This window comes from Seriola aureovittata, chromosome 4, assembly GCF_021018895.1.
Source record: "Seriola aureovittata isolate HTS-2021-v1 ecotype China chromosome 4, ASM2101889v1, whole genome shotgun sequence".
Lineage (NCBI taxonomy): Eukaryota > Metazoa > Chordata > Actinopteri > Carangiformes > Carangidae > Seriola > Seriola aureovittata.
Window position 1 is genome coordinate 6723203 of NC_079367.1, and position 20362 is coordinate 6743564.

Genomic DNA, 20362 nt, shown 5'->3' on the forward strand with positions numbered 1-20362 from the left:
AGACAGGTGAGTTAGGGTTTGTCTATTTATCCTGTTCTCTTATCTCGTATTTCTGTTGGTTATTTTTTTTTAAAATAAATGTTCCAGAAACCAGAATTTAAAGCTCGTCAGGTTTTCTCTATTTACAACAACTAAATCCCTTCAGACCTGATGTTCTCAGTCAAACGCACCTGACTCAGATTGTTTGTTTATGCTCAAAATGAGTAATATATTCTGACGAGTTGTTCAAAATGGCCAAATGTGGCTTTTGATGGATGACTTTGTTTCCATCAGTGAGTTTAGAAAATGTCATTTCTTTTGGGCTTTTTTTTTTTTTTTAAGACCATAAACTGAAAAATGCAACGTCTGCGAGCTTTCTGAAGAGCTGACATTTTTGTTTTTAGCGTCAGGAAAAAGACAAATGAAGCTTTCAAAACATTGTTTATGAAGAAGATGATGATGCACTGAACCACTGACAACTGACATTAGTTGAAATATTCTGCGTTACATCTGTTTGAGCGCTGCAGCTGCGGTGAGCAGACTGAACAGGTCATTACAGCAGGATTAGTCTGCAGAGATGTTTTCTGTGACATCCAGAAAGATCAAAAATGATTCAGACAGAGAGAGAAGTGGATTCTTCTGAAACACCTAGTGCACAACTGCGCCACAGGAAGCTCCAGCAGACAGTCACCTTTCATTCATCAACTCCATTAACAACCGAAACAAACTGAACCTGAAGATAGCAGGAAAAACTTACTCTAACTCTCCATACATGTCAAATATTACAGCAAAAAAATCAAACAAAATCACTGACAGGAAGGAAAAAAAAGGAAAAGAACCTTCAACAGCCGTGAACTCTCCTCAGTTAGTTGCTGCTTTGTCCATCATTTCATTGTGGATTAATGAGCACAGTCTGTGTATCTTGTCAATTAGCAAACGGCCACGTTATGTATTTCAGGGGAAGAAAAATAACGACCAGTCTCACAGAACAACAGCTGGATTGTGTTACTTGGTTTGTATGTGACGTAACAGCTGCCAGACTGTGATAACACTCTTTAAATAGACATGAAATGTTACGTGGCTACTGCCATGGGTCAAAACCATGTATTAGCTTTGTTTTAATTGCTGTTCATTTGAAAATAGAAAAAATGTTGAATTTATACCTGAAATACTGTAAAGACACTTTAAACTAAATAAAAGCAGCAGAGGAAGCTTCACTGAGACTCTGGAAAGAACTGCTCCACTCTGGCAGATTGAATGAAACTGGTTTAATTGGAGAAATTATTTTTTAAAACAAAAACAAAGAAAAAAAAAAGAAAAGAAAAGAGAGAGATAGAGAGAGCTTGTTGTTGTGTTTTAAATTTGTCGTCTGATTTCTGCTTCAGGTTTCAAACAAACGGGACACGGGGAGCGAGAGGTGGAGCTGGTCCCCCATCCAACGCTGGGACGCCAAGAGAGCGCTGGCTCTCATCACTGAGGGACCCAGGCCTGTGAGGGCCCAGCTGCAAACACACCGATAATGACCAACAACACACACACAAGTGATGTATCACACACACACACACACACACACACACACACACCTGAGCACAGTGATCCTTTGTATTTATTCAAACATTAAACAGTGACCAACAGAGAGGAAGAGATAGGAGCCACGTGTGAACTAGCAGATGTAGCGTCAGACGAGTGTGTGTGTGTGTGTGTGTGTGCATGCGCGTGTGTGTGTGCGTGCGTGTGTGTGCGTTGTCCTCCATATACAGCGATCAGAATTGTTCGTTGGCCAGAGAAGAAACATGCACTCTCATCAAAACAAACTGTACAACCATAACATCTTGTATATACTTCTCCACTGTACAAAGATTCTTTTCTCTTGTACCAACAGATTCTTTATACAAAAGTAATTTTTTGAATTTTTAATTATTATTTTTTTTTAATAACACTTGTGTAGAAATGTATGATTCTTCATGTACCGCAGTTGCACTTTATCATGTGGAGAGTTAACTGTGAATATATGACGTGGCCTCACGCTCTCCCTCCCGCTCGATTCCCGGGGCGTCTCGAGAGCGTGTCCACGTGTCGAACCCGAGAGATGCGAATAATCCAACAGCGGAGCTTCTTCCGTTTCCAGTAGAGAGGGTTTTTGGCATCAGCTCGTTCATGCAGTGAGTTCTCATCTGTCATCCCGTGACTGATAGAGATGCCAAGCCGCTTACGTGACCGCGCTGAAGGACCTCACGAGTTGAATGTAGACAGAAACACAAAGATCTCCTGTTTGTCGCTGCACTTTGCTACAAATCCTGAGAAGAAACTTCCACCATGAGTCCACCTTCTTTTTTCCTTTTTTCTTTTTTCTTCCTTAAAAAAAGTTGACAAATCTTAAAAAACCGTACAAACACTCACAGTAACAATAGACCAGTGCAGGCAAACGACACAGTCATGGCGGCTGAACAGTGACCATTGCTCTCAGCGGCCACAAGAGGGCGCCACTGCGACACAAATTAAACTCTCAATACCCAAAGTGAAAGAACACCAATGTTTTCTTGGCAGGCACGAGGATTGCTGCTGATCCCGGTTCAATTGAAATTGGTCCTTGTCCAGTTTACATTAGGGACTGAAATCACTGTTGGTGCCGTGCTGATATGCTGAAGTTTTTCTAGATGATGCTACACAGAGGAGAGACGAGTGAGGAAACACGCTGCTCAATTAAAAACCAAATAGCTTATGAATCCTACGCATAATGTATGTGATATATACGCTAAAATACAAAAATAGATGATCTGAAAATAAATTTAAACATAGAAAAATATATGTAATCAAATGATATTTATGTACATGATCAATGGTCATGTGACCCATGCTTTAGTTTGATTAATACAGACGATGAACAGTTGTATAAACTTTCCTAAGTGAAGACGTGAACCTCCCTGTGTCCTTTACAGGCAACAATAGGCTCCATGTAGCATCCTGTAGCATCTGACGAATGCGTGATGTAGGACAGGTAGTGTGCGCAGGTGGGTGGGTGGAGACTGTGAAGATGAAGGTCATCCCGAGGTCACCAGGCTGCGGCGGAGAGGTCACCATACGGAGCATTTGTCCACAGGGTTCATGGGAGAACCCTTCGGACAGTGGAACACACGGGCGAACTCGTCAAACTGGGAAACGCTGCCGATCACTCTACAGGGAGGGGGGAGGTGGGGGGGGAAGAAACATCCAGTGTAGTAATGTGTGTGTGTGTGTTTTGTACAAATGTATGCAGTTATGTGATAAATCGAATGCAGTGTTAATTAATTTATTTCAGAGGAAATTGGAGCACTCCAGCTGCAGTAGTTTAGCAGTGTTTTTTTTGTTTTTTTTACATTGGAATTGTAGATTATTCTTAAAATGCAAAAGCAATGTGCATAAATTCATGTGTGGACACTGTACCTGTAGTGCTCTGGCGCATGTTTGTCAGTCAGCAGCTGCAGGTAGATGGACTGAGATCTTCTCTTCATACACCAGTTCTGAAAAGACACGGCGTTAACACCCCCAGAGTGAGATGGGACAGTCTCGCTCCCAGTGGTGGAAACCAGTACTTACTATTCATCAATGTAATAAATAAGGATATGTCAGCCGTGGCTCATTTTCCTTTTACCGTTTACTTAATTTTAAATACGTTTCAACACCGCTCCCGCCAACATGGCTGCCGCCGTCAGCCTGGCTTACTGCCCAAAGCCAGAAGCAGAACTGAAAGAATCCCAATATGAAGCAGAAACTCTGAACTCAGAGACGGATAAAGGCAGTAAAACACCTGGTTGTATCTAGTAGAAATAATGTCAGCTGAATGTCGGTTTGGAGCTTTCTCCGTGGTCGGACTGGGCATGTGGCAGAGCCTGGTGCGCCGCCACATCGGTGGACAGTAATAAATAATCCATAAAGCCGATCCTAGCAGATAAGGTAATAATGGTCCTCTCCATCTAGTGAATGAGGTTCACTCTTGTTTCACCTCAGTTTCTCTCTCTCTCTCTCTCTCTCTTTGCCTTCTTTTGATCCTCCAACATCAGGGCTTTTCTTTTTTCTTTTCCTGGATAGAGTTTCCATAGTTACTGCGGTTGTTCCACCGACCGCCGTTTCCACATCTGGGGAAACAAAAGCACCATCTCCTTCCTGTTTTGGCTGCGCAGCGGTAGACGCACTTCCTATGTGCTACCTTCTGTGAATTAAGCCTTGATTTGAAATTTGGTGACGCTTTGTAGGGAACCAATCGAAACGCTGATGATGTCATTATCCTACAGCCATTACATCATCAACATTTACTCCTCGATGATAAGTTAAAAGAAACGTCGTCTATTCGTCACCTGAAGTTCAGAGAGCGTGACTGTTAGCCTGCTGTGATTTATGTGAACTTCTTCAGAAGCTGAAATGCTGCTTTTCATTTGACACTGAAAAGTGAACTTTGGAAATGAATGTAAACACATATATGTGATTTTCATGTCACATCCCTGTGGCAAGAGTTAATATAAAAACATTCAAACTGCATTAAAAAAAGTGCGTCTGGATTCTGCCGCTGTCACATTAAGCCATGAATTTCAATGAAACCGCTGAATTTCAATGATGAGTGGTAATAGTTACAAGGAACAGGGGTGGTCTGGTGCTTAGAGACACTGCACTGTCATCAACAGTCCCTCCAGTGGCTGATGCATCCATCAGCTAATGTTGGGATAATATATAACTCCTACCTGCTCTCTGTGATCAGTCACTCCAACTGAGAGCGGCCGCTGAAACGATCCAACATATAAACGTAATGAAAGCCAGTAGTGTGAATCAATCGTGGGATGGGGGGGTCCTGTACCTGTGCAAAGGCGATGAAGAGCAGCTGTTCGTGGGTGTATTTGAGCCCAGGCAGGGGCCTCTCTGGACCATGTTCCCTCACCCACTTCTGATACGCCTGGACAGAGAGAGACAGGAGACACACATTATTGATGAAATTATGATCCCTCACCTCATGTTCTCTTAACTTTAGATCTGAAATGAAGCACATCCTGCTGCTTTACAGTCTCCCCTTTGAAGAAATCCATGAAAATGACTTCAGCCAATCTGATTAACACGACTAACAATCATCCCGACTGTTGCACTTTGATGCTGAGTTATTTAAACGCGTTCATTTATTCCCTTTGTACTTTTGTTTCCCCACTCCTTTCTTCAATATACAGTAGACCACTGACACAATCAATACGTGACTGAATTATGCAGCATCCCAGATGCTCCACTGTCCAGACAAACACACACACACACACACACACACGTTAAATGTTTATCTTTTATCTTTTACCTTTCACAATAATAAAGCAGAGCGGTTATGAAGAACAGAGAGGCAGATTTTGGAGACAGAATGTACTGATAGGATAAACTCTAATGTTTAGGTTTTGTGGAGCTACATAATGATGTTATCAGATATTACTTACATAGTATGACAGCTTCAGCCCTCCCATGTCTGCTATGTTCTCCCCGAGTGTCAGACGACCGTTCACCTAGACACACAGAAAGGAAACATCTGAAACGCTGAAAAGAAACAGCTCCGTGCTTATGCTTTTGTGCTGGTGTGTACATGTTCTTCGAGGGTTTACTTCGGTCTGCCTTAGCTTAGCATAACAAACCAGAAATAGCAAGCCTCCTCTGAAAGATCCACCTACTAGCTACGCTTTCACATCTGATCATTTAAGTGCAAAGAACATTATGAATATTTAGTTTTTACCTGGGTGGTAAAGCTGCCGAAATACCACCAGGCCATAAAACTCTCCAATGAATCTATCAAAAGTGAACTCCAGTGATTTAGTACTGAACTTCTTTAAAGCCGGCTGGTTGGTTGATACAGAATAAAAACAGAAGCAGCAGAAACTGAGATACTCTTGACTTTTGGATCCTGCATGCTACAACTCGTCTTCTGTTGGAGCCCCCGCCCCACATTTGTGTGTATTGTATTTTGTGCAAGTGCATTTGAGAAAGTGTTCTCAGACTGTTGGACCTCGCTGTTTGTGATGTAATGCGACTTCCTGTTATAAATTCGTAATCTTCAAACACAAATCCGAGATAGATCCGTGAAAATAACCCCGACAACATCATCAAGGTAATTTGGTTAAAAATCATATGTGCAAGTAACAGAGTGTGTGTTAGTGTGTGTGTGTGTGTGTGTGTGTGTGTGTGTGTGTGTGTGTGTGTGTGTGCAAACCCACTCTCTGGTTATAAACAGTGAAGTTATCGTAGAGCTTGACGATACATTCGGCTTTCTTTTGGAACTTCCTGTAGGACTCCTCTGTCCACCACTGTTTGAGGTTGCCGTGGCGGTCGTACTGGCCCCCTATGGACATGAACCATTGCATCACTAAGATGAGGGGCAAAAGGGCAGGGGTGTTAGCATGGAGACAACACAACCTGCAACTTCTCTTCACAGTCCAAAGAGCTGCCCAGCACGTCATCTTTTACACTTTTTGGAGTCAAAACTGTTAAAGCGCAAAAAAAAAAGGTATAAAATCCAGGTTTGACCTTGGCTGATGTTTCCAATTCATGAGCCAATGGAGCAACTTTTCAACTAAATTTGCATAATTAAAAAAAATGGCTGTGTCTCTGGCAAAAAAGCCGATAGTGCACAAACCTACAAGTCACATTCAAAGTTATTTTAGTGGGCGACTGGCAGGAGTCACACTTTAATTAAAAGCTTCTGATGTCTCTTAAAGAGCAGCACTTTTGACTGGAAATGAAAGTTAGAGATTGTGGCTTCCTACAAATGTCATTAAATTACACAAATCATCAGGGAACCCTTGCTCTTTCTGTGAAATAGGATGGTTTAATGCAATTACGTGGGTACACAACTCAAAATGGTGAAAACTTGGGGATGTAGCCTATAAGTTGCAATGGATGATGTGCAAAGAGTGGTTTAGGATGAGCGGCCATACTTACCCCAGTCATCATATCCATGCGTTAGCTCGTGGCCGATGATAGCTCCTATTCCTCCGTAGTTCAGAGACCTGGCAGCAGGGAGGAGAAATATGCAACCATTAGACAAAACTGACACTTTCTTGGTATCTACAGGTGTTTTAAAAAGTCTTGAATTAGCTTAACTTACAACAAAACTATAGCATTTTAAAAGAAGACAACATGTTCATTTAATTCATCATGAAAACACTCCGGAGTGTTGCTGCTATGGCCTTCTCTGGTCTGGTATTACCACTAGCGTGTGATGGCTAATGTTAGCTATTATTAGCAAGACTTACATAGATATAACAGTCAGTTTGCAGACTCTGTAACTAGCTACCTCTACTTGTGCTACTGCGCTATGTTTTAGCATTAACCACTGTCCTTTAATTGTCTTCCTTGGTCTGGTATTACCACTAGCGTGTGATGGCTAATGTTAGCAAACCATACATAGATTTTGCTGTGTAACTGTTATTAGTGAGTCAGTTTGCAGACTCTGTAACTAGCTAACTCTACTTGTGCTACTGCGCTATGTCTTAGCATTGACCACTGTCCTTTAATTGCCTCGTGTAGCAACAGTGGTCATTGTGAAGCAAAAGTTGCACAGTGTCAAGCTAATTTGCCTTTTTGTGAAAAATGAGAAGAAAATAGTGACTCTGCTCTCGTATAAAACTTGACCCGGTTTAGTTAGCTTAGCATCAACACTGGAAGAAGGGGGGTAGTTAGCCTGGCTTTTGATTTATTTATTTTTTTGTATGGCTTGAACAAACAGGCTGTTTAAGCTAAGCAGCTGGTGGCTGTGGCTTCATATTTCACAGACATACTTTGAGTCTAGTATCAATCTGTTCACGTAACTCTCAGAAAGAAAGTGAAAAAACAAGTTGCCGAAAATGTCAAATTACTCTCTGAATATCTAAAGCATGTTGTAAACATCTCGAGAGATCCTCATTTATTATTAAACTGGAGATTTTTTTTGAACATAGTAATAACTAATCACAAAGTAAATACTATATGTAACTGTGTTTGCATTACTTCATCTCACAGATACCCAAAGTTAGATCTAGATATCCACTGACTTTACAACTAAACCACATGCCTTTTGACTGATTGTGGTACTGTATCTCATTGCATCACTTTGGCTTCCTTTCCCTTGTATTGTCCCAGTGTCCTCATTGCTAATTCTGCTCAGCGAAGCCTGATAAAATACAAGTGGCACTTGGGATCTAATTTCAGATCCGTGCAGATTCAGATTGGTATCGAATAAGAAGCAGTTCAATGCCACATATTCCCCCCTTCACGCTGATTGGAAAATATCACATCATCTGTTCTACATGCCCACAGCCTGCATGTGTCCACCTCCCTGCTCCCCCAAGAAACCCCCCTCCCCACCAAAAAAACCCCAACAAAACTGTGGGTCGCTCCACCTCTCCTTGACCGTGGGCCGATCCAGAGCGCTGTCTTTGCCCCACATGCAGATATAGAGAGCGATGAGAGGGCAGGCTCGGGGCTATTCACATGGCTACGTCTGAAAATGACTTTCTGACAGCTAGTCGATACGCTGCTTCACACTGGGCCCGACTCCCTCGCTAAACTAACTGGCTGATTGAAGCTTCATTATACTCGACGTGATAGTGGAGGTGTGTGTGTGTGTGTGTGTGTGTGTGTGTGTGTGTGTGTGAGAGAGAGAGAGAGAGAGAGAGAGAGAGAGTGGGAGTTTATGGGAGGTTAGGGCTACTGCAGTAATAACTTCAAGGGGACAGGTACACACACACACACACACACACACACACACACACACACACACACGCTTCCTTTAATCCAATCATTAATTAATATTGATTAACATGCATGGCAGCAGGTAGTGGCAGTACTTCTGATCACCTCTAATGAAGACACAGAAGTGGTAGCTAATGTTGAATACACAAGCTGCTCAGTCTAATTATCTCATATTTGTGAGGAGGTGTGTGTGTGTGTGTGTGTGTGTGTGTGTGTGTCTGTGTGTGTGTTTTTTTGCTAAGGGGAGTTGCTGAGTTGCTATGAATGCAGCAGGTGCAGCTACTTGGACTGTATTGTGTGTATTGATTTAAAATAATACTCAGTACTGGCAGCAGTAGGTTTGCTCCTCAGTGAATAGCTTTGGTTAACAAAGGGTATGTTGAGAGGAAACCTGCATATTCCTCAGTGCTGCAGTGCACTGCTCTTTCACTGACCATTTTCTTGCAACAAACTTTCTTCTGACAAGTTTTCCATCACAGAGAAAAATTAATTTTCTTTACTCTAAAAGTTTTCCCTGTTGATGTGTTCAAGAAATTAGTTGTTTTTTTTTTTGTTTTTTTTTTACAATGCACATGTTCGTATGTTGTCTTCTGATATGAGCAAACACTCACATGCATTTCCTTTCGTTGGTAACACACAACGAAACATAAATGTGATCTATTACCTTCCTGCATCAACACTGTACTGACTGAATAAATGGAAAACAGTGTCGGCCTGGAAGGTAGAGAGTCAATCTATAAACGTATAGTATTCTACGATAAATAGCCTGGAGTAATATAAATTATATGCAGCTGCTGAACATAAATTCTAAGTCAGTTTCTAATTAATGAGCTAAAACATGTAAAACTGAATTAAAGTGAGACTATGGCTCGAGTGGTAATTACAGGATAATGGTAAATTTAATTTCCTTTCATTTCCCAAAGTATTCTCTTGAGCAGGAGGGGGGTTTAAAGATGACTGAGAAGAGCAGGAAACAACAAACATGTCTCCTGATGTGAGGTACACTGAGTTTCCCTTCTCTTAAACCACTGAAACGTTTGTAGGTGACAGGCTGAAGTGTATTGGCACAACAGCACAGGTGGAGAGGAGACACAGACTCAGCAAACCCACATGAGCCGTTACAGTCTTCTTCATACCAGACCACGTCAGGCTGCAGCAGCAAAACAAAAAGCCCCCAGCGTGCTGAACTGGGCAAGTTCAACTTTTAATTTGAAAGTGGAAGAATGTGTTATTTCTTATTTCAAAAGTTGCATTGGCCTTTTTCTTCAATTTTGTAGCATGGTTATATATAACGTTACAGTGGTTGTCTATGGGATGTTAGACGTTTTGATCAGTTTCTACACACAGATATTTTAGTAAAGCTTATTGTGATCATTAGTTTGTTGTTCTTGTTATATACTGATGGCTATGTGAGTATTGAACCTCATTACTTTTCTGGTAAAGACAGAAATGTGTAGATAGTATATCCACAGTGTAGAAAGTACTGACAGCTGCCATTTTTAGATTCATTTTCATTCAGGCTCAGTTCTTGCTTGGCGTCATTGTTAAATAAAATATAATAGTTTGTTTGAATTAAGAAACACGTTTATATCCTCAGAATGAAGCGTAGTTTTGGTATCAGCACAGATCAGAAGTTTTTGATTATTTTGGATTTGATGGGAGACCTTTGCTGCCTAATAGTAAATTGACTGAAATGTTAATTCAAAGGCTTTTCCACCATGAACAGAAAACAGTGGCCACTTTATTAGGTACACCTACAGTATACAGTCTAATGTAATCCAGTACAACAGCTCTGCCACATATTCTTCTGTTACAGAGCTTGTGATCGTCAGTTTTCGGTAAAACCTTGGGACAGGTTTTCACTGAGGTCGTAGTTTTACATCGGACTGCATTATGTTTGATTGTGTTTCTAATATTCTGCCCCCTCATGTTTGTGAACGGGTCGAGTCACAGCATCGAGTAATGGCCAACATCCTAAACATGTGTATTGAACTGTGTCGTAATTAGCGTGTGAATTATCAAGTTATGGCCAAAAAAAAAAAAAGAAAAAGTGTTTTGTGAGGTCACGGTGACCTTTGACCTTTGACCAACGCAATCTAATCTGTTCCTCCTTTGAGTCCAAGTGAATGTTTGTACGGGAATAAAACACATGAGGCATAATGTGGACTTGGTTCCTGTTTAACATAAAGATGATGCATTTTTAAAGATCCTCTACTCCGTCATAAAACAAAGTAAATATCAGCAACATTTTTACCGCCGGCAACGAACCCTGTGTGTGTCAGAACTACAGTGAAAAATGCAACAAGCTTCTGTCTAAAATACACAACTGAAGAAGAAATAATTTACGTTCTTTATTCAGATATTTAAAAAAATATATAAATATCTTAAGTTGTGAATAGTTTCATCAGAAACAAGTGAGATAAACAGAACTCATGGAGACAGACAGGGAAGCCATCTTCTTTCATGCATCGTCAAACGAGTCAATGGACTGAAATTTAGGGAGGCGACCTCTCAATGACACCTGTTCCATTAGCAGGACCTTGTTCGGTAATTGAGCTCTTGGTGGGTAGTTAAATTGGTTTAATCAGGTGTGTTGGGACTTAAGGGGAGCGGGGCCTTGCCGGGGTAACATAACCTTAAATGGCCTTTGTTATTGTGGCTGTGGAGATGTTGTTGCCTCCCTACGGACGGCAGCATGGAGAGGCAGGAACAGGAGGAAGGCTACTTACTGTGGAAACTCAGGGTTGTAGAGAGTGGGCTGAAGGATGCCAGCAGGAAAGACTGAAAGAGAGACGCAGAAACAACATGAGGGGAAGTGGAAATATACACATTCTCCTACGGCCTGCGGCTCGCTTGAACACAACGCTCTGGTTTCTGTAGGATGTTTATGTAAAATAAATACTTTGTGCAGCTGCTGCAGACGACAGCGAGAGAGCAAATCACAAATCAGCCTCCTAAACAAAACTGGATTTATCAATGATGGATAAACCTCTTAACCTCATCCAGACATTTAGATTATTTGAAATCAACATGAACTTCTTTAAAATTCAGAAAAATCAAACAGTTATTTCCTGTTACCCCCTTACTGCTGTCAGTCCTACAGGACGTCAGCTGATTGATTGATCAGGTCTCTCTGAATCTTACTATGAGCTGTGGAAAACACACAATGCCCCGCCCAAGTCGAACCAGTGACAACGGCACAAATATTTGAATGTAAATCTGATGAGAGTCGTTGGGTTGTTTTCTTGTGTTGAGGAACAGAGACAGACTGTGATTGTGTCTTAGACATGACAAACAGTCAGACTTCAGATAGATGTACAATGAATTCTGGGTAAATAAATACTTTTTTTGAAATAAATAATAATAATAATAAAAAAGGCAGACTGAGGAATCACATCCGTTTACCCTCAGAGGAAAATGTTTGTCTTTTGGAAGAATTCAACATGTTCATGCTCTCTCCATAAAATGTTTTTTTTCTTGAGGGGTGCAGGCGTCACTGATTGTTACCATGGTAACACTGGTCTTAGGCCTGAGTTAGCCCGGGGGTTAAGGTGTCTTACTTGCATTAGACATAATCTATCAGCAAAATGAAGACTGGACCGACAACACACACACAGCAGTCTGAAATATCTCTGTGGCTCCACGTGCGTTTTAATTTTTTATTACAACAGACGACGTTGCGACCTTCAGGCCGTCTTCAAGATCAGCCATAGCAACAGACACAGGGGGCGTTATCTAGGCCACGCCCCCCGGTGGGCGACTCACACCGCTGTTGATCTGCTGTTGAAGAAGGCCTGAGGGTCGCAACGTCGTCTGTCGTGATGAAAGAAAAACGCACATGGAGTGTGAGACCCTGTTTCAGCTTCTCACTACAATCCTCCATGTGACCGCAGTCACTCAGTACCGATCGACCCACTGCCACACAATCCTGACGAAGCAGCAGTTTTTATTCGTTAAATAAATCATAATTATTAATATTATTAGTAGTAGTAATACATGCAGTTCACAGGATGATGATACAGCTGCGTTCCCGGGCTGAGAGGAACTGCTTGTGACGAGTAAACTGAACTTTGTTTGTTGCTTATTTAATCATGAACATTTAATCTCATCAGGTAAAACGCAGGACTTTACGTTTAACGTGAGTTCAGTGAAGTGGCAAAATACAAAGAAGTTTATTAAGTTTCTGCTTCTAACCTTTTTTCTTTTTTTGTGCTTCATATTATCGCCAATGAAATATATTTGGGTTTTGGACTGAAAGACATTCCCAGACGTCACTCTGGGCTCTGGAAACTGGTTAGCTCCGTCGCCTGGTTTCCAATCTTCCATTTGTCCTGTATTTTGGTTCATGGCCAAATACTACCCATCAAAACCTGATTCTGGACGTGAAATAAAGGAGATGGGATTACAATTAAAGCGGGAAATGTTAATTTGATTAAAGAAAAAATGAGACTACAAAAATGAAAACATTGGGGGGAAAAAAAGAGGTGAGAGCTGAAGCGGCTAAGTGAGAGAAATGATGTGTGCAAAAAATGATCCAAGGGGCACTGATGACTGAGTTTGTCTGACTCCTCTTGTCCTCTAGCATCAGTTCGCGAGCACGCCATTGATTTTTCAGTGAGAGATTTAATCCAGCAGACACAGACAGCGGGCCAAGCCTGGGAGAGGACGAGCAGAGAGAGAGAGGGAGGGAGGGGGGCGACATCGCAGGGCTAGATTTGTTAAAACTCGGGAAGGTGTTACTGCTTGTTTTTCCTCTAGGGGGTTGTTAAGTATGTGAGGTGGAGATTGAAGTAGAAAGTGAGCGATCAGAGGGAATATGATATGAGGAAGTGGACGCTGGTTTTTTTTTTCTGCTCAGCGGTTCGTGGCGTTTGACTTGTGGAAAACAGGCGGCGACATGGTGTAACCGCCTGTAACTAATGTGTGACCCACGTCGTGGTGCAGAATGGCAATAATGGAAGGACTGAGTGTGTGTGTGTGTGTGTGTGTGTGTGTGTGTGTGTGTGTGGAGATAGATGACAGAGAGAACAGAAATATCAGTATGTAACATGAAGACTCACCCATTTGGTTCTTGTTGGGGAGGTAGTAGGCGTTAAGGGCCTGAGGGGGGAGAAGCCACCTGAGGAGAAAGATGGTGGCAAACAAACAAGAGTATTAAAGATGAGATGCCTCACACACACACACACACACACACACACACACACACACACACACACACACACACACACACACACACAAACTTAAATCACCAATCTATCTACTTGAAACACACTCCTGAGCAGAATCCCAAACACCTCTGTGTCTCTCTCTCTCTCTCTCTCTCGCTCTCTCTCTCTCTCTCTCTCTCTCTCTCTCTCTCTCTGTCCCTTCAAACCCCCGGTGAGAAACGTGGAGTGTGTGTGGTCCCACGGCCAAAGTTCCTCTCTGCATATGAAGCCGCGGACAGTTCCTTTATGGTAATCCACTTAAAGCCAGACTAATCGATTGGCACAAAATCCCCCCCACCCCCCACCCCACCTCCTCACCCCAAATGACTAAACTCTGAAAGTGTGAGATGCCCTTGTTCTTCAGCCGAAGAGCGATGGCTCCGCGTGGACTAGAGATGGAGAGGAGATGAACACAGGGAGGTGGACGATGATGAAGAGGAGGAGAAGGAGGAAGAGGAGGAGGAGTAAGAGTGGTGGTGATGGTGGTGATCCTTTCTTTCTTTATTTCCCAGAGACAAGACGGAGTGAGTGATGAAAGGTTCACGTTTTCAGCGATAAAAGGAGGGAGTGTGTGATTTAACTCTTGGGGGCATTGAGTGTGGGCTAATGATACAGTTGTTTTGAGCACCTTGGAATACTAATGTGACTGTAATGTGTTGTCATAGAGAGGCGCTCAATCCAGCGTACAGGGCTGTATTTTAGAAAAATGAAGTGCATGTCCCACAGCACTTTTCTGCCGCCTGGCTGCTATAGATAAGTAAATCAAATGGATTTTCTCCAGCTGCGTATGTCGATTCGGTATCTGTTGGTTTAATTTAGAGGCGCATCCGCAAATATGTCAAACTATAAAGGGATTCACGGGGACACATGTTAGGCATGTCAGACATATTAGTGAGGCGCACACTCGCGGTGGCGGAGCCGCAGCGTCCGGCACGAGCCTCAGCTGCACGAGCGCAGACGACATTTCAAATATATTAACCTCCTTTAATTGCTTCGCGCCGCGTGTCGGCGGGTTGAGATGGCGGACTACTGTAGCTCGTGCAGTGCGAGGGGTGTGACTCACGCCGTCTTGTCCACTTCCTCGTGGATCTTCTTGACCGACAGCTTGATGTTGAACTTGATGCTGTTGAGGATGTTCTTGAAGTAGGTCTTCTCGTCCACGTCAAACTGCAAAAGCCACAGATATGAAGTCAGTGCGGAGAGATTAATGGTTCTGGGAAATGCAGCTACTCGGTTAGAGTAGAATAGTTTGATACCACTCTCATGTCTGTCCGCTAAATGTGAAGCTACCTCACTCAGCTGGTTCATCTAATCAACATAAAGACTGAAAAAGAAAAGACCTCTAAAACTCAAGGGTTAACAACTCATGCCTCAGTTGTTTAAAGGTCCCATATCATCTAAAGGTCTCTGTCCATGTGTAGTGTGATTATAGATCAGGTCTAGCTTCTATATTAATACTGTGAAAGTATCAAAGCCTCAGTCCACAGAGAAATGCACACAGCCTGTATTCAGAAACTGAGCCTTAAAACCAGCCGTCACAGGACTTCCTGTAACTTTGTGATGTCACAAAGTTACAGTCACATCCGGACCCACCATCCAAACCTTGCAGGATTTGGTTTCTCTGAGTTTTTTGCTCTGAAATCTGCTATATTTTTATTTGATCACTCAGAAAACAGTCAGCCAATCAGAAGAGAGGCTCAGAGCCTCCTCTCTTCTGATTGGCTCACCGACCTGTTGTTACTAGAGCTCCAGAGAGAAGCCTGAGAGAGGAGATGGAAAACTACACTGAGATGGTTTTTGGTTCTTAAAACCACAAATATATCTTCTTATGGATCAACACTTCAAATAAAACACAGAAGAAGAGGAAAATATGGAGCTTTAATATGTACAAAATCTATCTATCTATCTATCTATCTATCTATCTATCTATCTATCTATCTATCTATCTATCTATCTATCTATCTATCTATCTTTTATTACTGGAGGTTTGTGGTGGGGCGAACAGAACCATTAAGTCAGCCACTAATTAGCTGTTCCATTGTAAATAGTGTTAATCTGTGGTGACAGAACTTATTTATGATTCAATAAGTGTGGAGTCTACTCCCCCGTTATGGTGCTAGAGCCTTGACATTAAAATGCACCCGCAGTAGTTTATCGTACACAGATTGAGAACTGATTTTGTTCGCTTGCCAGAGGAATTTAATGTAACTTGCTTTTGTAACATCCTTTAAACTGACAGCAAACACATAATCTCTCTTGTTTGTTTTTTGTTGTTGTTTTTTTTTTTTTTTACTTATTTAGTCTCACAGGGCCAGATGTGCTTCTGTCAGTTTGAGACAAAAATACACCCACCACTGATACTGTGGTAGCAGATGGAGATGAAACTCAGTGACTGACAGATCCTCCACAGCGGGTCTGTGCGCTTTTAACATCAGGAGTAAAAACCAGTGTCACCGATGTAGCTTCATATTGATCCGATATTGATCTTATCATCTAACAATCACCACAAATATGAATGGCATGCATGCAATGTGACATTCTGTGTATAAAGATGGACGTAGACTCTGGAGTGAAGCCTATGCTGCATCAAACCTGCTTTCTATCTAATGGACACCAGGGGGCGACGCCACTCGACAGTCAGCGATATCGTGTCTATTTTATTTTATGTTTTTGTTTCATTTCCTTCACAAAGCTTTTGAATAATCTGTTTTTTCACATATTTTTTTAAATGTTTATATTTTTATTTTGAGTAATTTCTCTGCACGTGTTTGTTGTTCTTGTTTTAATTTTATCCTTGTGATGCACTTTGTTATATATTATTATTGTATTATCGGGTTATTACTGCTGACGTATCAATATATAAGCACTGTTTCAGTCTTGCAGCTGATGGAGTTTCTCTTATTTGCTTTATATACTGCAGGGTAGTTTAAAGTAAAACAATAAATCATGTTTTATTTGTTAATCATGATTTGTGTACGATCTTAATCTGCAAAGTAACTACGGCCCGTAGCCGTCGATTCCAAAAGCTCCTCTCTGAAACGTAGTGGAGGGAAAGTATAAAGTGACGAAGTAAAGTACCTCAAAACAGTATTCGAGTAAACGAACGTAATCACTGATCCACTCACACTGATGTTAACCGGCTCCACTATAAACTCGCTGTCAGGAGGACTTTATTAAGACGAGCACAGTCGCAGCTCTCCCTCTCTGAGCGTGGCCTCTGCGATGCGCTCCATCGATTTATAGTTCACAGGTTTATACTTTCATTCTTTCCTCCCACATTTTTAAGTTAAAACTCATCCCAGTTGTCCCCAGATGTGAAGTATATCCACCTCTGTTTATGCAGCCGTCCCCGCAGGTTCTCCATCAACACACTCTTGATTGCGTATTTTTTTTGACAGCTGAGCTGCCAGGTTTTACATGCGCTCCCTCGGTGCATCTACAGACTTAAAAGTATATTATTTATTTGAACAGACTCATCAGTGTGTATTGGGTTCATTTACCCCTGTGCATGATGTATTTTTTCTCCACCTGAATACAATCACCCAGACTGCACTGTAATACCTGACGGAAAATAAGTCTCAAGACAGAGACAGAGAGAGAGATAGAGGGAGAGGGAGAGAGAGAGCGAGGGAGGGAGGGAGGCTGGGAAATGGGATTGGTGTATATGATGTGTGGGTGGTGGTGCATGGTGAGGATGACTGGACGGCGCAGAGTGAAATAGGAAGCTCATGACTCACCCCATATTCTTGATCTATGAGCTCAGGTTTGAGCAGGAAGTCTGGGTATCCTGTCATCACCATCATGTGCCTCAGCTGCAAGGGAGGAGGAGGAAGAGGAGGAGGAGGAGGAGGAGAAAGAGAGGATGATGGAGGGAAGGAGAAAGTGGAGGAGAAACAACTGGTCCAACATCACCTCACATCCACTTTCAGTAACTAATAAACACTCATACACTCTGGTTTTTTGGAACCAAGGCACACAACTATCCGCACACACACACACACACACACACACACACACACACACACAAACACATCAACTAATCAAGCAAACCCAAAGTAATAGGATTACAGGGAAGCTCTTTATATTCAGCATGGCCTTCTAAAAGGATTATAACTTCAGATTGTAAAAGTATTAGAGGGGATATCTTGCAGTGCAGACCCTAAATCAGCACCACAGAGAGATCCGGATTAGGCGATCCTCACTCCTCAATGTCAAGCCCTTGATGTATTCTATCACACACTTCCATCTATCCGAGCAATCAATCAAACCCCCCGAAAAGAAAGGAATCGCAAAGAAATAATTACATCCTTTTCAAATACTAATCGGATCTGGCAGGGAGCCGTGTTTCTGACGCACAAGCTGAGTTAGACTCTGAACCTTTGCTCTGGCAGCCTCCTTGGTGGCTTCGTCCATCCAGTCCAGCTCCTGCAGACGGAGGTCCAGGGAGTGTTTTATGTCCTCCACCAGCTCCTGTACCTGGAGGGAGATCACATCACATTGGAAGACGTTTTAAAGACATAACAACATATTTCTGGTTTCTTGGTTCTTGGTTTTGGACATTTTACATGAGAAATTTCTGGATTTTTAGTTTTTCTCTGTGCGTTTCTCACTGGTTTTAAGTGGGCGGGGCTCCGTTTTAAAAAAGGTGCGATGTCACATATTTCTGTGACCCGATCAACATTGGAATCAGAAGCTCTGTCCCATTTCGAAGGCCTCCTTCAGATGCGTTCCTTCTTTTTCCAACGTATCCCAAGATTCATTGTGTTTCAGCTCAGTTCAACAGCTACAAAACCACGGGCTTTAAAACCTCAAGTTAGGTGTTGTCAAGGTTGCTAGGCGACAGGAGCCGGGCTTTGCGACGCAGCTACGACGGGCCCAACCTTCTTAGACCGCCTCCTCCGACAGGACGCGGCCCCTGAATCGGAAAGCAGCTAGAATCTGATGACGGATGTTGTTTGGTCACTGTCAATCACATCTGATCAAACCACACCCACACAGATGAGTTTTACAACATCTGACGCTTAATAAATAAAACCAAAAGTTTTTATTTTCTAAACTTTCATTTCTGCTTATTTATTCATAAATATTTAATGCTACGGAGAAAAACTGAAGACTGCCGACTAATGACTTTCTGTTACATCATCTCCAGTGGTGGATCTTCCCACTGGACTGTGGTTTTTGATGGTGTAATTACCACTGACCCTACACGCAGCTGAAACACACCACGAACCACAAGAGGAAGTGTTCAAACATCACTGAATTTCAGCTTCAATTAAAATAAATAATAATTTTAAAAAAAGCACGTGGGACAAAGTGTTTGTTTCCCAGCTGCAAAAACACCAACACCAGTGAAAGGAACTGAAATGGGACGCTCTGATTTGCAGTCTACAAGGCGTGAAAGCTGCAGATGTCTGCATGTGGCGTGATAACCAGTGACATGATTAACTCAGCACAAGGCTCGAGCGTGGTACCCGTCAGAAAGTGAGTGAGGTACTAAACCACCATCAATTAAACCGTGACTGGTGAGACTGTCTTTTGTCCGTCTTGGTCTTTTTTTTTTTTTTAAAGAAAATTTCAACACAGAGTCATAAAACTCCTTCTAGTCATCTCTACTTCACTACTGCAGTTTTTAAAAAGATCACTGCAGCAGAATCATCAAACCTGCCACCTTATTACCCATGATGCAAATGTCCAGTATCTTTTCTGGTGACAGAATTGAGGAACATCTGCTGCCCAGACTTAAAGCACAGATGCTTCTCTTATAAGACACCAGGACACGTCGCGTCTCCTCCACATCGGCGATTCGGGATAACAACGGAGCTCGTCTTCGCCCTCTCTCTGTCTCCCCTACCTCAGGTCCTCAGCTCCTGAAACTCATTAATTCTCAGTCATGCTGAAGTAAGCATCGTCAGTAAGTCAGTCAAGGCCACACACACACACACACACACACACACACACACAAACACACACACACACACACAGCGCTGCTGGCCTCCGGTCTGGAACCTCTCGTGTTGATAATGAGGTCTCCAACCTGAGTGGACATGCCAACACTGTGCGGACTGGTGTCTACGAGCAGTGAGAAGCGCTCGGCGTGGGCATGGACTTTCTGTCCTGCCCACATCAGACTTATGTGTTCTTGTATTAATCAGAAAGGCTCCGCTAGCTTCAAGCATCATTGAAATGTACCTTTAGTGTCTAATTATAATCTTAAACAGAACATTAGGAGCTTGGGAATTTAAATTTTCAATTACGCTCAGTACATAGAAAGTAAGTAGTGTCCAGAACCTATCCAGTTGTATCAGACGTGTTTTACGCTTTACAGTCCTGAGCTTTTGCAGAGATTTAAAAGTCTGCAAGAGAAGAAGAAAAGGCAGCTCAAAGTAAGATAAAGCATGTAAGGTGGACAGTGGGAATACGACGGAGGTGAAAAGCAGATGATGGAGGGCTTA

The 20362-nt window shown here is 42.3% G+C and overlaps 1 protein-coding gene across 1 annotated transcript in view; it reads right to left on the reverse strand.

The window, feature by feature from the left end:
• Positions 1-403: 403 nt before the first annotated feature.
• The window catches only part of LOC130168392 (endothelin-converting enzyme-like 1), a 46103-nt gene continuing 26144 nt past the window's right edge, over positions 404-20362 (reverse strand). Inside the window, exons 8-18 of the mRNA XM_056375208.1 lie at positions 18288-18386; positions 17648-17722; positions 14974-15077; positions 13764-13822; positions 11433-11484; positions 6913-6980; positions 6189-6313; positions 5421-5486; positions 4808-4903; positions 3403-3479; positions 404-3153 (exon numbers count right to left, since the gene is read on the reverse strand). Coding sequence (XP_056231183.1) covers positions 3054-3153; positions 3403-3479; positions 4808-4903; positions 5421-5486; positions 6189-6313; positions 6913-6980; positions 11433-11484; positions 13764-13822; positions 14974-15077; positions 17648-17722; positions 18288-18386 — 921 coding nt within the window. The 3' untranslated portion in view covers positions 404-3053. The remainder of the gene's footprint in view (positions 3154-3402; positions 3480-4807; positions 4904-5420; positions 5487-6188; positions 6314-6912; positions 6981-11432; positions 11485-13763; positions 13823-14973; positions 15078-17647; positions 17723-18287; positions 18387-20362) is intronic.